The following is a 16,547-nucleotide window of genomic DNA, read 5'->3' as shown; positions in this document are numbered from 1 at the left end:
GTATATGCCACAAGTATCTTACAGGTTTAGGTTCCATTTTTTCAGGACAATGGTAGTCCCCATTTGGCTGTGAAGAGAGAAGGCATCAAGGTGGCCACACATACAAGCAGCTATCTCCATTGTAGTCATGGAGGTTACAACAAAGTCAAGTGTCTCAAACTCTATAAACTACAGTTCAGAGAGCCACATTCATGTACAGCCACCTCTCCACCTCATCTCTTCCTGTACAGTTATAGTAACTGGACTTCGAGGAAAAAAAAAATATCATGGCCCATACTTACTAATACTATAGATGGTGTAAAATTAGACCGTCTGTCTAGATCTGCACCACAGGGGCTCAGGCTGGATGATAGATTTGGTGTAGGGATTGACACTTGTCTAGCCCTATACCAACTACTGGTTGGCTTACTACAAAGACAGAATTTTACGCCAGAGATGTGGCGTCTTTTTGGGAGCAAAATGCTGCATCACAGGCCATGCCCCTTTCACACAAAGCTCCACTCCGTTTCGAGCAAGTTAAGAAAAGTGTAGAAACCCTAGTTACACCAAATTGTGCAGTTCTGCATCACTTTAGACAGATGCGTTTGTAAATTTAGGTCCATAAGTCGACCAAGTTCACACGGGAGATGGTGGAGGGCATGACATAAAGAACTGAACAGAGGGGAGTCCCAGAGGCACAATGGGCCATCACTTGTTGAATACAAGACACTTATGGACTAACCTCACCTTGTTTTCACAGCTGATTTTGGCTCCAGCATTGACAAGGACTTGAAGAACCTTAAGATGTCCAAACCATACACCAAGCAGTAAAGCATTCATTCCAAACTAGAGACCAGGATAAAAAAAAAATAAAAAAAAAGAAGTTAGGAATCTTATGACATGGGTGGATGTTGTCCTTTATGAGTGGCCAATGGGGAACAGTCAAAACTTTGTCTTAATCATCCGTCATTTTTTTGGCGAATGTAGTCTGAGCTCACTGGTTCCTGTATGTAATAAACACATTTTAACTGTAATACTGGTTATTTTTCATATGGTTATAAGGTGCCCATGCACATAAGAGTAAAGTCAGGAAAACCTGTCAATTTCAGAGAGCCCAGACCAAAGTAATGTGTGTCCTGGGTGTGTGAGGACCCTCCTTCGACAGTAGATGTGGGAGGAAAGGATTCAGAATGCTGGATTTCAACACCTCCGATGCTTTCTTCTCATAGAAGCTAAGCAGCCAGAGGTGTCTAGGAGAGGCTTATTCCACTCTCCCTCCTGAAAACACAAGTAAGCTCAGCCAAACCAAACATATATAGAAAGAACGGCCGTCAGCAGAATGAGCGGACACCTGATAGCCATGTGAAGGTGTATGGGCATCTCTAGCGTTTACATTGCAATAAATAAGTTCATTAAATGGTTTTTATACAAATGACATGTCAATGAAATGTCCATGCAGTTTACCAGACAGTCCAGATACATACACAGTCTTCCTCGTCCATAGGGACATCATAGTCCAACAGCAGCTTGACCGCTTGCGCATGTCCAGCACCTGCTGCCCAGTGCAGGGCTGTCCTGTCTACCTGAAACACAAGTTAATAAGACAGACAGACCATGATAAAATGTCTGTGAGGCCTAGAGATAGAAGGCTCCAAATAACAAGTGTAAACGATTCAAGGTACCATAAAACTTCTCGTTTATTTTATTTCCATTGTGCAAAGCCAACACCCGTCCAACGCGTTTCTGACCCTTACAGGCCCTTGATCATAGATGGAGTAAAACTAGTTGTTCAGGAACTTATAGAATTAAAGGGTATGCTCCAATGCTCACATCAGAGGGCCTGCCTGGGTGAAAACAGGGATATGTCTGGGTTCTGCTCTGAACCCGGACAACCCCTTTATATTAATGTTAGATACTGTACATCTTTCCCAAAAGAGACTAAATCAAAGGACACATTTGATTTTCAATTACTAATGGCGATATTTGTTTTATTGTGGTTCCTACACACCTTTTGCTGTACGTTCCTGAACAACAAGTCTTACCTCATCTATTAAGGGCCCATATGGGTCAGAAACGCATCAGATGGGCGTTAGCATTGTGTTTCCCACACTATATACATTGCCTTTGCTGTTTCTAATGCAATCAAATAAATTGAAGTTTTACGGTACGTGGAGTGCTGTAGGTTTACATTTGTAATTTGTACATTTACATTTTACAAGACGTGAGGAGTCGTTCCGGATTTCATGCACTCAAGAGAGGAGCTCTTCAACTCTATTATTTGTCCAAAGAACAAGTGTCAAAGTGAAGAGACTTTGACCCAATTCAGGCTCATATGCTTCTCCACAGTGTTTGCAGAAATTTTCGTTGTCCTGCTCCACCCTACCAACAAGGACAACAGGATTTATGAACACTGACATCTACGGGTTATGAAACAATACACTTCTAAGACATGAATAAATGGTTGGCTGGGAAGTGCCTGCTCCTTCACATTTATAAATGGCAATTTACAATTGTCTGCCTTTCATTGAAGGAGTATTCCCATCTTAAGCATGTACGTCAGATGCGTTCCCATAGTGAATGCAGTATTCATAAATGTCCTTATCTGTGTAATACAGAATATAGAAGTATTATACACTGCTCAAAAAAATAAAGGGAACACAAAAATAACACATCCTAGATCTGAATTAATTAAATATTCTTCTGAAATACTTTGTTCTTTACATAGTTGAATGTGCTGACAACAAAATCACACAAAAATAAAAAAATGGAAATCAAATTTTTCAACCCATGGAGGTCTGGATTTGGAGTCACACTCAAAATGAAAGTGGAAAAACACACTACAGGCTGATCCAACTTTGATGTAATGTCCTTAAAACAAGTCAAAATGAGGCTCAGTAGTGTGTGTGGCCTCCACGTGCCTGTATGACCTCCCTACAATGCCTGTGCATGCTCCTGATGAGGTGGCGGACGGTCTCCTGAGGGATCTCCTCCCAGACCTGGACTAAAGCATCTGCCAACTCCTGGACAGTCTGTGGTGCAACGTGACGTTGGTGGATAGAGCGAGACATGATGTCCCAGATGTGCTCAATTGGATTCAGGTCTGGGGAATGGGCGGGCCAGTCCATAGCATCAATGCCTTCATCTTGCAGGAACTGCTGACACATTCCAGCCACATGAGGTCTAGCATTGTCTTGCATTAGGAGGAACCAAGGGCCAACCGCACCAGCATATGGTCTCACAAGGGGTCTGAGGATCTCATCTCGGTACCTAATGGCAGTCAGGCTACCTCTGGCGAGCACATGGAGGGCTGTGCGGCCCTCCAAAGAAATGCCACCCCACACCATTACTGACCCAATGCCAAACCGGTCATGCTGGAGGATGTTGCAGGCAGCAGAACGTTCTCCACGGCGTCTCCAGACTCTGTCATGTCTGTCACGTGCTCAGTGTGAACCTGCTTTCATCTGTGAAGAGCACAGGGCGCCAGTGGCGAATTAGCCAATCTTGGTGTTCTCTGGCAAATGCCAAACGTCCTGCACGGTGTTGGGCTGTAAGCACAACCCCCACCTGTGGACGTCGGGCCCTCATATCACCCTCATGGAGTCCGTTTCTGACCGTTTGAGCAGACACATGAACATTTGTGGCCTGCTGGAGGTCATTTTGCAGGGCTCTGGCAGTGCTCCTCCTGTTCCTCCTTGCACAAAGGCGGAGGTAGCGGTCCTGCTGCTGGGTTGTTGCCCTCCTACGGCCTCCTCCACGTCTCCTGATGTACTGGCCTGTCTCCTGGTAGCGCCTCCATGCTCTGGACACTACGCTGACAGACACAGCAAACCTTATTGCCACAGCTCGCATTGATGTGCCATCCTGGATAAGCTGCACTACCTGAGCCACTTGTGTGGGTTGTAGACTCTGTCTCATGCTACCACTAGAGTGAAAGCACCGCCAGCATTCAAAAGTGACCAAAACATCAGCCAGGAAGCATAGGAACTGAGAAGTGGTCTGTGGTCACCACCTGCAGAACCACTCCTTTATTGGGGGTGTTTTGCTAATTGCCTATAATTTCCACCTGTTGTCTATCCCATTTGCACAACAGCATGTGAAATTGATTGTCACTCAGTGTTGCTTCCTAAGTGGACAGTTTAATTTCACAGAAGTGTGATTGATTTCGAGTTACATTGTGTTGTTTAAGTGTTCCCTTTATTTTTTTGAGCAGTGTAGATCAGATTGAATGTTTAACAGTTGCGAGGCCCGGTGTATTAGAGTAGAGTCACTGCACCGGGCCCCGCCATGAGTGTCCCCGCCTCCTCCCTTCACACTGATACTTCACTGGCCGCAGCATAGCGGCCAGCGAAGTATTCGCTTTATAAGACGCACGGCCATTTCTCCCCCACTTTTGGGGGGAAAAAAGTGTGTCTTATAAAGTGAAAAATACGGTAATACTGGGGTTTGGGGGGGGGGGTGCACTGCGCCCCCAATGAAGATAACTCGCCCATTAATTCATATACAGGAGGCGGGAGCAGGCTGCAGAATCATATAGCCGCACCCGACCTCTATGAGCGGTAGCTGCGATCCACGGCAGTTAACCCCTCAGGTCAGCAGGGTTTAACTGCCGCAGATCGCAGCTACTTGTCATAGAAGTCAGGACGCTCCCGCGTCCTGCTGAATTTGAATGAATGAGTGAGTTAACATCATTGGTGGCGCAGTGACCACAGCCCCTCCCCTCCCCTTTCATTGGTGGCAGCGGCGGCACAGGAGGAAGGAAGACACTGCTTCCTTCTCCCCTGTGCTGCTGAGGGAACACGGATCGCGCTGACAGCAGCGCGATCCTTGTTCCCGATTCGTTATCGGCATATCCTCAAAATAGATGCCGATAACGATAACTTTGAAAATCCTGAATATCAGCCGATAATATCGGTAAAACCGATAATTGGTCGATCCCTAGTATGTAGCAACCAATCCAATTCCAGCTTTCAGAGACTCTCTGGACAATGGAAGCTGCAACCTAATTGGGTGCTATGGGCAATTAGGTCACTTTTCTCTTCCATTAGTTTTGATATATTTCCCCCAATGCAGTCATACAAAATAACAGTGAAGACTATGCCCTGGCAGTAATATGAAGAGACACGGTACCTACACTGTTCTTTGCTCTGACATTCACCCCTTTCTTGATCAGCTCTAGCATCATCTCGATGTCGTTTGTCTTGGCTGCAATGTGAAATTCATGCTCAGAGTGAAGCACTGAAATAAACAAAGTGTCAAGAGGTTAAAAACGGGATGAGAAGCAAATAACAGCTTTAACCCCTAAAAGTTTTGTCCAAGCTCTGTTCCGGTTTTGAGAAAGGGACCCAACAGCTCGGGCAGCAGGGTGATATACTAATTTAACCCTTGATATCTCAGGCTATATCTGGGTGTCCTAGTCTTGTTTGAAAGCTGACAATCTAAGCTTTAAAACAAGATCAGGATTGCACCATTATCTGCTAGAAATAAGGCCTTTAAAAAAATAGGTCTGGAGTGACAGCAGCTGAAATCACATTTCAGAATCTCTTATCTCTAGCCGCTACACAACCTGAGGTATGAAAAGGTTAAAGCAGCCACCGCACCTTCATCTGGCAGATATCTCAGCCAGCCTGGAGAAGGAAGAGGAGGCAGGAGAGAAAAACATCCTCTCTCATGACCCCAGGGACAAGGTAACATGGACTTCTCTGCATGCTACCTATCCTCTTCATCAATCAGAAAGCATACTTGCTCTCTTATTGTCACATATGGGGGTGCATCTAATCACCCCTCTGCACCAAATTACACCATTTATTGATGCCATAATCCAGACATTTGGATTCATTACAAGTGACCCCATCAGTGCAGGCAGCTGAAGACCGGAAGATCAGTGGAGCTGAAACGAATCCCTAATAACCGTGGAAAAGGGGAAATCATCCAATACATAATTCCTGATTGCTTACCTCCTCTTACGTCTCTTCAGTGGTTAAAGCTGGTATAGATATAAATATTTGGCCACAAAAACTCTGAATTTGACACACCCCGCCAATAAGCTGTTCTGCAGTAGCTCCGGCACCGGAAGTCAGCGCCAGAACTATACAGCTACATGTGTAGTAGATAGAACTGGTTACTGCAGCCCTATTCTCATTTAAGTGAATGGTAGAAGCACTGCAGTTACCAGTGGAGGGGGGGAGCGATCCCTGCCAATCAAATATTGATGCCCTATCCTCAAGGCCATCAACATGACAGTACCAGAAAACCCTTTTAATGTCAAACTTGGCTCAGGTCATTAAAGCGGTTATTATTTCATTATGGCGACTTCTTCCTGGGGGAACCCCACCCTCTACGATATCCATATGAGGTAATTTAGCTCATGGACAGGGGTTTCCTTGCCGAGACAAACTAATTACCAAATCACACAGGAGGGGGTTAACATTTACTTTCCTTGTAGGCAAAAAATAAAAAATTTCGGTCACCTGTAAAAATTTCAATGTTTTACACAGTAACATGATAATTAATGCCAAAACCTGGTTATGGAATTTTCTACTGATGACTATGCCCCTTTCAAATTAAGAACTTCACCGGTGGCATGTATAGGCACCTTGACTGGACCCTCCTGGTAAACATAGCTAGACATCTTCTGAGAGTTCTTCTTTGTCACATTACTGACAACCATTACATGCCCCGTGGGGATGATTTTTAGGTCTATAAATCTAGAATGAAATATTGGATTCAGTCACTCGTGGCCACATTTAAACTGTAAAAGCCAAAGCACTAACTAGATTTGATCAATGAGACCTTCTCACTGAAGGACCTCACCCCTCTTAGTTCTCAGCTATATTGCTGATCATTTCAGTATTGGTAAAACATAAATGACAAGAAGCGTCACACTGTAAAACGCTGGCTTATGTAAGCCCATCACACACCCCTCCATGATTCGGAGATGCTCTTCATGTCTACAGTTTTGTAGTGACATACATTAGAGCTGACAACCTGCCATTGTGTGCGAGGGCTCCAGGGGTTACAGGAACAAAAAACGAAGAAAGAAAAACACCTTGCCACTCCGTCCTGCACAGTGATATCCGGCTTCTATTAAAAGGGGTTATCCCATGGTTAATGTAAAAAATGAAAAATCAGACATCATATAGTACAGGGCAATCTTTTTCTAATGAAGCTCACATGGATACTGCCCTGTACCTCACATGGATCCAGAGATCTCCCCCATGCATTGCTCTGCTAGATTTATATCAAGCTGACAGCTCAGGGGAGTGTCTTTCCTGCTGCAGCTCAGGGGGTGTGTCTCAGCCCTCCCTATCACAGCTCAGGGGGCGTGTCTCAGCTCTCCCTATCACAGCTCAGGAGGCAGTTAAAGGTGAAACTGAGCATGTGCGGCCATCTCAGTGAGCAGGACAAAGAAATATGAAAAAACAATCAGCAGGTGGCGCTATACAGATACATTTAGTTGAATAACTCAGTGGCTATAGTACATTTTTAATTACATGCAATTACAAAAGTATTTACATCCAGGTGCTGGTTTGAAAATTGCAGAACACTTTTCATGGGACAACCCCTTTAACCACCTCCGGACCGCTGTACGCACAGACGCGTCCTGGAGGTGGTTGATTGATTCCGAGTGGACGCGCCGGCGCGTCCTCTCGCGAGACGCGAGATTTCCTGTGAACGCGCGCTCACAGGAACGGAAGGTAAGAAAGTGGATCTCCAGCCTGCCAGCGGCGATCGTTCGCTGGCAGGCTGGAGATGTGATTTTTTTTTAACCCCTAACAGGTATATTAGACGCTGTTTTGATAACAGCGTCTAATATACCTGCTAGCTGGTCCTCTGGTGGTCCCCTTTGTTTGGATCGACCACCAGAGGACACAGGTAGCTCAGTAATATGTTGCACCAAGCACCACACTACACTACACCCCCCCCGTCACTTATTAACCCCTTATTCACCCTTGATCACCCCTGATCACCCCATATAGACTCCCTGATCACCCCCCTGTCATTGATTACCCCCCTGTCATTGATCACACCCCTGTAAAGCTCCATTCAGACGTCTGCATGATTTTTACGGATCCACTGATAGATGGATCGGATCCGCAAAACGCACACGGACGTCTGAATGGAGCCTTACAGGGGCATGATCAATGACTGTGGTGATCACCCCATATAGACTCCCTGATTACCCCCCTGTCATTGATTACCCCCCTTTCATTGATCACCCCCCTGTCATTGATCACCCCTCTGTAAGGCTCCATTCAGACATTTTTTTGGCCCAAGTTAGCGGAAATTATTATTTTTTTCTTACAAAGTCTCATATTCCACTGACTTGTGTCAAAAAATAAAATCTCACATGAAGTCACCATAACCCTCACGGAATCCAAATGCGTAAAAATTTTTAGACATTTATATTCCAGACTTCTTCTCACGCTTTAGGGCCCCTAGAATGCCAGGGCAGTATAAATACCCCACATGTGACCCCATTTCGGAAAGAAGACACCCCAAGGTATTCCGTGAGGGGCATATTGAGTCCATGAAACATTTAAAATTTTTGTCCTAAGTTAGCGGAAAGGGAGACTTTGTGAGAAAAAAATAAATAAAATCAATGTCCGCTAACTTGTGCCAAAAAAAAAAAAAATTTCTATGAACTCGCCATGCCCCTCATTGAATACCTTGGGGTGTCTTCTTTCCAAAATGGGGTCACATGTGGGGTATTTATACTGCCCTGGCATTCTAGGGGCCCTAAAGCATGAGAAGAAGTCTGGGATCCAAATGTCTAAAAATGCCCTCATAAAAGGAATGTGGGCCCCTTTGCGCATTTAGGCTGCAAAAAAGTGTCACACGTGGTATCGCCGTACTCAGGAGAAGTTGGGGAATGTGTTTTGGGGTGTCATTTTACATATACCCATGCTGGGTGAGAGAAATATCTTGGCCAAATGCCAACTTTGTATAAAAAAAATGGGAAAAGTTGTCTTTTGCCAAGATATTTCTCTCACCCAGCATATATGTAAAATGACACCCCAAAACACATTCCCCAACTTCTCCCGAGTACGGCGATACCACATGTGTGGCACTTTTTTGCAGCCTAGGTGGGCAAAGGGGCCCACATTCCAAAGAGCACCTTTCGGATTTCACAGGTCATTTACCTACTTACCACACATTAGGGCCCCTGGAAAATGCCAGGGCAGTATAACTACCCCACAAGTGACCCCATTTTGGAAAGAAGACACCCCAAGGTATTCCGTGAGGGGCATGGCGAGTTCCTAGAATTTTTTATTTTTTGTCACAAGTTAGTGGAAAATGCTGATTTTTTTTTTTTTTTTTCCTTACAAAGTCTCATATTCCACTAACTTGTGACAAAAAATAAAAACTTCCATGAACTCACTATGCCCATCAGCGAATACCTTGGGGTGTCTTCTTTCCAAAATGGGGTCACTTGTGGGGTAGTTATACTGCCCTGGCATTCTAGGGGCCCAAATGTGTGGTAAGGAGTTTGAAATCAAATTCTGTAAAAAATGACCTGTGAAATCCGAAAGGTGCTCTTTAGAATATGGGCCCCTTTGCCCACCTAGGCTGCAAAAAAGTGTCACACATCTGGTATCTCCGTACTCAGGAGAAGTTGGGGAATGTGTTTTGGGGTGACATTTTACATATACCCATGCTGGGTGAGAGAAATATCTTGGCAAAAGACAACTTTTCCCATTTTTTATACAAAGTTGGCATTTGACCAAGATATTTATCTCACCCAGCATGGGTATATGTAAAAAGACACCCCAAAACACATTCCTCAACTTCTCCTGATTACGGAGATACCACATGTGTGACACTTTTTTGCAGCCTAGGTGGGCAAAGGGGCCCATATTCCAAAGAGCACCTTTTGGATTTCACTGGTCATTTTTTACAGAATTTGATTTCAAACTCCTTACCACACATTTGGGCCCCTAGAATGCCAGGGCAGTATAACTACCCCACAAGTGACCCCATTTTGGAAAGAAGAGACCCCAAGGTATTTCGTGATGGGCATAGTGAGTTCATAGAACTTTTTATTTTTTGTCACAAGTTAGTGGAATATGAGACTTTGTAAGAAAAAAAAAAAATAAATCATCATTTTCCACTAACTTGTGACAAAAAATAAAAAGTTCTATGAACTCACTATGCCCATCAGCGAATACCTTAGGGTGTCTACTTTCCGAAATGGGGTCATTTGTGGGGTGTTTGTACTGTCTGGGCATTGTAGAACCTCAGGAAACATGACAGGTGCTCAGAAAGTCAGAGCTGCTTCAAAAAGCAGAAATTCACATTTTTGTACCATAGTTTGTAAACGCTATAACTTTTACCCAAACCATTTTTTTTTTACCAAAACATTTTTTTTTTATCAAAGACATGTAGAACAATAAATTTAGAGCAAAATTTATATATGGATCTCGTTTTTTTTGCAAAATTTTACAACTGAAAGTGAAAAATGTCATTTTTTTGCAAAAAAATCGTTAAATTTCGATTAATAACAAAAAAAGTAAAAATGTCAGCAGCAATGAAATACCACCAAATGAAAGCTCTATTAGTGAGAAGAAAAGGAGGTAAAATTCATTTGGGTGGTAAGTTGCATGACCGAGCAATAAACGGTGAAAGTAGTGTAGGTCAGAAGTGTAAAAAGTGGCCTGGTCTTTCAGGGTGTTTAAGCTAGGGGGGCTGAGGTGGTTAAGGGGAATCTGCCTCCCACTGTTTCTGTGGCTGCAGAACTGAACTGAACTGTACTAGCTATTAGGGTATATGGGTGTCAAGGAGAATGGGCGTTCCCTTGTCTACATGTTCATTGTGGTGCTGATGGATCTCCTTTACTTATAATGAGGTCCATTGTGGTATCGGTTGTTTGACAGGAATAATAATGCTGCACGCAGTGATATTTTACAGCAAAGTCTGAGGGAATCTGTAATACAGTCCCCGATACAGATGTTAACAAAGCAGTCATCAGAACCAAGAGCAAAGAATATCTCCTGCTTTGGAGGACACGGTAAGACCCTGTAATACACAGTCCAAGAAATGGGAGATATGTAACTAACTGTCGTCCACTGCAGGGGGTCTCTATTAAGAATAGTTTATCTTGGTTGGGTGATCACTTTATTCTGGGGTAATGCAAAGGCTTTGCTAATTCTGAACCTCTAGATTCATGAATATCATGCCAATATATTAGTATGGAAGAGTCTTTTGCAGGACATTTGTAAGAATGGAGATGATTTCCAGGCCTCGTCCAAGAGCGACAGTAATGTACTCACAGCAACCAATCATCTCCCAGCACGTTCTAGAGACTGAGTCGGTCAGTTTCCACTGCACTACTATTAACAAATCTGTCATTAGTGCGCCGGCCTATGCGAGTTCCCACTGTCCCAGCCACCAGAGAGGCCAGCACTTTTTCCTACAGTGTCCAAGCACGGCCACCGCTGATGGATTGCAGGGTGGTCATAACCCCTGGATATGAGCAGTGTGTAATGTGATGGAAAAAATAAATCCTGCCAGCAAGGGAAGCAATGTGGATAACAACAATACATTAGTAAGTCTCTTGTATTAACTTTCTCTACATGATAAATACCACTTGCTGAAGTGAGAGAACCCCTTTAAGACCCATTTACATGTATCAATTATTTTAAACAATTAATAAATAAAAGTACAGAACAATCAGCAATAAACGTATCCTTGATTAAAATAGATCTTTCATATATTAAAGGGTCTATGTACGGCGCTGTGCATGGTAAGCAGCGGCGATCACCGCAGCGCCACTGCCACTTCAAACGGCTGATTCATGGGGGCACCAGGCATCAGACCCCACCACTGATCACATACTGATGACTAATCCTGAGGATACGTCATCAGTATTAACCACTTCAGCCCCCAGTGCTTAAACACCCTGAAAGACCAGGCCACTTTTTACACTTCTGACCTACACTACTTTCACCATTTATTGCTCGGTCATGCAACTTACCACCCAAATGAATTTTACCTCCTTTTCTTCTCACTAATAGAGCTTTCATTTGGTGGTATTTCTTTGCTGCTGACATTTTTACTTTTTTTGTTATTAATCGAAATTTAACGATTTTTTTGCAAAAAAATGACATTTTTCACTTTCAGTTGTCAAATTTTGCAAAAAAAAACGAGATCCATATATAAATTTTGCTCTAAATTTATTGTTCTACATGTCTTTGATAAAAAAAAAATGGTTTGGGTAAAAGTTATAGCGTTTACAAACTATGGTACAAAAATGTGAATTTCCGCTTTTTGAAGCAGCTCTGACTTTCTGAGCACCTGTCATGTTTCCTGAGGTTCTACAATGCCCAGACAGTACAAACACCCCACAAATGACCCCATTTCGGAAAGTACACACCCTAAGGTATTCGCTGATGGGCATAGTGAGTTCATAGAACTTTTTATTTTTTGTCACAAGTTAGCGGAAAATGATGATTTTTTTATTTTATTTTTTTTTTCTTACAAAGTCTCATATTCCACTAACTTGTGACAAAAAATAAAAAGTTCTATGAACTCACTATGCCCATCAGCGAATACCTTGGGGTCTCTTCTTTCCAAAATGGGGTCACTTGTGGGGTAGTTATACTGCCCTGGCATTCTAGGGGCCCAAATGTGTGGTAAGGAGTTTGAAATAAAATTCTGTAAAAAATGACCTGTGAAACCCGAAAGGTGCTCTTTGGAATATGGGCCCCTTTGCCCACCTAGGCTGCAAAAAAGTGTCACACATCTGGTATCTCCGTACTCAGGAGAAGGTGGGGAATGTGTTTTGGGGTGTCTTTTTACATATACCCATGCTGGGTGAGATAATTATCTTGGTCAAATGCCAACTTTGTATAAAAAAATGGGAAAAGTTGTCTTTTGCCAAGATATTTCTCTCACCCAGCATGGGTATATGTAAAATGACACCCCAAAACACATTCCCCACCTTCTCCTGAGTACGGCAATACCAGATGTGTGACACTTTTTTGCAGCCTAGGTGGGCAAAGGGGCCCATATTCCAAAGAGCACCTTTCGGATTTCACAGGTCATTTTTTACAGAATTTGATTTCAAACTCCTTACCACACATTTGGGCCCCTAGAATGCCAGGGCAGTATAACTACCCCACAAGTGACCCCATTTTGGAAAGAAGACACCCCAAGGTATTCCGTGAGGGGCATGGCAAGTTCCTAGAATTTTTTATTTTTTGTCACAAGTTAGTGGAATATGAGACTTTGTATGAAAAAAAAAAAAAAAAAAAAAAAAAGCATTTTCCACTAACTTGTGACAAAAAATAAAAAATTCTAGGAACTCGCCATGCCCCTCACGGAATACCTTGGGGTGTCTTCTTTCCAAAATGGGGTCACTTGTGGGGTAGTTATACTGCCCTGGCATTTTCCAGGGGCCCTAATGTGTGGTAAGTAGGTAAATGACCTGTGAAATCCTAAAGGTGCTCTTTGGAATATGGGCCCCTTTGCCCACCTAGGATGCAAAAAAGTGTCACACATGTGGTATCGCCGTATTCAGGAGAAGTTGGGGAATGTGTTTTGGGGTGTCATTTTACATATACCCTTGCTGGGTGAGAGAAATATCTTGGCAAAAGACAACTTTTCCCATTTTTTTATACAAAGTTGGCATTTGACCAAGATATTTATCTCACCCAGCATGGGTATATGTAAAAAGACACCCCAAAACACATTCCCCAACTTCTCCTGAGTACGGCGATACCAGATGTGTGACACTTTTTTGCAGCCTAGATGCGCAAAGGTGCCCAAATTCCTTTTAGGAGGGCATTTTTAGATATTTGGATACCAGACTTCTTCTCACGCTTTGGGGCCCCTAGAATGCCAGGGCAGTATAAATACCCCACATGTGACCCCATTTTGGAAAGAAGACACCCCAAGGTATTCAATGAGGGGCATGGCGAGTTCATAGAAATTTTTTTTTTTTGGCACAAGTTAGCGGAATTTGATATTTTTAATTTTTTTCTCACAAAGTCTCCCGTTCCGCTAACTTGGGACAAAAATTTCAATCTTTCATGGACTCAATATGCCCCTCACGGAATACCTGGGGGTGTCTTCTTTCCGAAATGGGGTCACATGTGGGGTATTTATACTGCCCTGGCATTCTAGGGGCCCTAAAGCGTGAGAAGAAGTCTGGAATATAAATGTCTAAAAAATTTTACGCATTTGGTTTCCGTGAGGGGTATGGTGAGTTCATGTGAGATTTTATTTTTTGACACAAGTTAGTGGAATATGAGACTTTGTAAGAAAAAAAAAAAATAATTCCGCTAACTTGGGCCAAAAAAATGTCTGAATGGAGCCTTACAGGGGGGTGATCAATGACAGGGGGGTGATCAATGACAGGGGGGTGATCAGGGAGTCTATATGGGGTGATCACCACAGTCATTGATCATGCCCCTGTAAGGCTTCATTCAGACGTCCGGATGCGTTTTGCGGATCCGATCCATCTATCAGTGCATCCGTAAAAATCATGCGGACATCTGAATGGAGCTTTACAGGGGGGTGATCAGGGAGTCTATATGGGGTGATCACCACAGTCATTGATCATGCCCCTGTAAGGCTTCATTCAGACGTCCGGATGCGTTTTGCGGATCGGATCCATCTATCAGTGCATCCGTAAAAATCATGCGGACATCTGAATGGAGCTTTACAGGGGGGTAATCAATGACAGGGGGGGGTGATCACCACAGTCATTGATCATGCCCCTGTAAGGCTTCATTCAGACGTCCGGATGCGTTTTGCGGATCGGATCCATCTATCAGTGCATCCGTAAAAATCATGCGGACATCTGAATGGAGCTTTACAGGGGGGTGATCAGGGAGTCTATATGGGGTGATCACCACAGTCATTGATCATGCCCCTGTAAGGCTTCATTCAGACGTCCGGATGCGTTTTGCGGATCGGATCCATCTATCAGTGCATCCGTAAAAATTATGCGGACATCTGAATGGAGCTTTACAGGGGGGTGATCAGGGAGTCTATATGGGGTGATCACCACAGTCATTGATCATGCCCCTGTAAGGCTTCATTCAGACGTCCGGATGCGTTTTGCGGATCGGATCCATCTATCAGTGCGTCCGTAAAAATCATGCGGACATCTGAATGGAGCTTTACAGGGGGGTGATCAGGGAGTCCATATGGGGTGATCACCACAGTCATTGATCACGCCCCTGTAAGGCTTCATTCAGACGTCCGGATGCGTTTTGCGGATCCGATCCATCTATCAGTGGATCCGTAAAAATCATGCGGACGTCTGAATGGAGCTTTACAGGGGGTTGATCAATGACAGGGGTGTAATCAATGACAGGGGGGTGATCAATGACAGGGGGGTGATGAGGGAGTCTATATGGGGTGATCAGGGGTGATCAGGGGCTAATAAGGGGTTAATAAGTGACGGGGGGGGGTGTAGTGTAGTGTAGTGGTGCTTGGTGGGACTTTACTGAGCTGCCTGTGTCCTCTGGTGGTCGATCCAAACAAATGGGACCACCAGAGGACCAGGTAGCAGGTATATTAGACGCTGTTATCAAAACAGCGTCTAATATACCTGTTAGGGGTTAAAAAAAACACATCTCCAGCCTGCCAGCGAGCGATCGCCGCTGGCAGGCTGGAGATCAACTCTCTTACCTTCCGTTCCTGTGAGCGCGCGCGCCTGTGTGCGCGCGTTCACAGGAAATCTCGGCCATCGCGAGATGACGCATATATGCGTGACTCTGCGCAGGGCTGCCACCTCCGGAACGCGATCCTGCGTTAGGCGGTCCGGAGGTGGTTAAACACTTTGACAACCCCTTATTATTATCATCCTTGATGAAGTTGTTAAAGAGGTATTCCAAATTAAATGATTACATTTATTTCATTAGACAATAGGATGTCAAACAATTTTCTAATTTAAAGTATAACTGTCGTATTTTTTTGGGCGAGTATTGGATTGTGGTGATTAATATCACCTTGGTGGCCCTATTTCAACTTTTCACTGTGTATTTAATTACCCCTTAATTCCACAGTTTTGTTCCCTGTACTGCCTACTTTTACTTGTGCTTAAAATAGGGTTGCTAGGCATGGTCCGTCTATCTGTTGAAGGACGGGGCAAATTACTGACAGCCAGGGACTGTAAGTAAATGATTAAAGCCAGAGCTGATAACAGTGCCTGGGCTGTGTGCACTTCTCCCTGTCCCTGCGCTTGGCAGACGCTCCCTCACTCAGCAGAGCTGGAGAATGCAGAGTTGAACCAGCGCACAACAGGGAAGGGAGATCTGCCATCTGCTCAGTGTATAAATGAAAGCAACATGTGGTAAGAGGACCCCTTTGTGCTGCAGGAGATTAACCCTTTAGGGGGGGAGGGCTCTGGTTACTGACACTTTTGGGGGGCTATTGTTACTGGCTAGTGAGGGCAGGCGGGATTAGCCTTAGGGTGAGGGCAGTGGCGGCCATCTTAACTGAATAGTGAAATTGCAGTTTTATGCAGACTGGTTGCTAAGGGCTGAATCTTATTAAATATGGGGTAAGTCAGTCTAATAGTAACCGATTCTGGAATATCATGTTATTAGTAACTACATATA

General features: G+C 44.0%; 1 protein-coding gene across 2 annotated transcripts in view; it reads right to left on the bottom strand.

Moving 5' to 3' along the window:
* The window catches only part of ANKDD1A (ankyrin repeat and death domain containing 1A), an 82,691-nt gene that overhangs the window by 38,381 nt on the left and 27,763 nt on the right, over positions 1–16,547 (bottom strand). The window contains exons 2-4 of one of the 2 annotated variants that reach the window (XM_040414262.1): positions 5,111–5,214; positions 1,464–1,562; positions 727–825 (exon numbers count right to left, since the gene is read on the bottom strand). In XM_040414262.1, coding sequence (XP_040270196.1) covers positions 727–825; positions 1,464–1,562; positions 5,111–5,214 — 302 coding nt within the window. Of the gene's footprint in view, positions 1–726; positions 826–1,463; positions 1,563–5,106; positions 5,215–16,547 lie in introns of those variants that run through there. The other variant, XM_040414263.1, reaches the window with a different exon arrangement.

This window comes from Bufo bufo, chromosome 1 (genome assembly GCF_905171765.1).
Source record: "Bufo bufo chromosome 1, aBufBuf1.1, whole genome shotgun sequence".
NCBI lineage: Eukaryota > Metazoa > Chordata > Amphibia > Anura > Bufonidae > Bufo > Bufo bufo.
The sequence above is the reverse complement of the archived record's forward strand: the minus strand, read 5'-3'. Positions and strand labels throughout refer to the sequence as shown.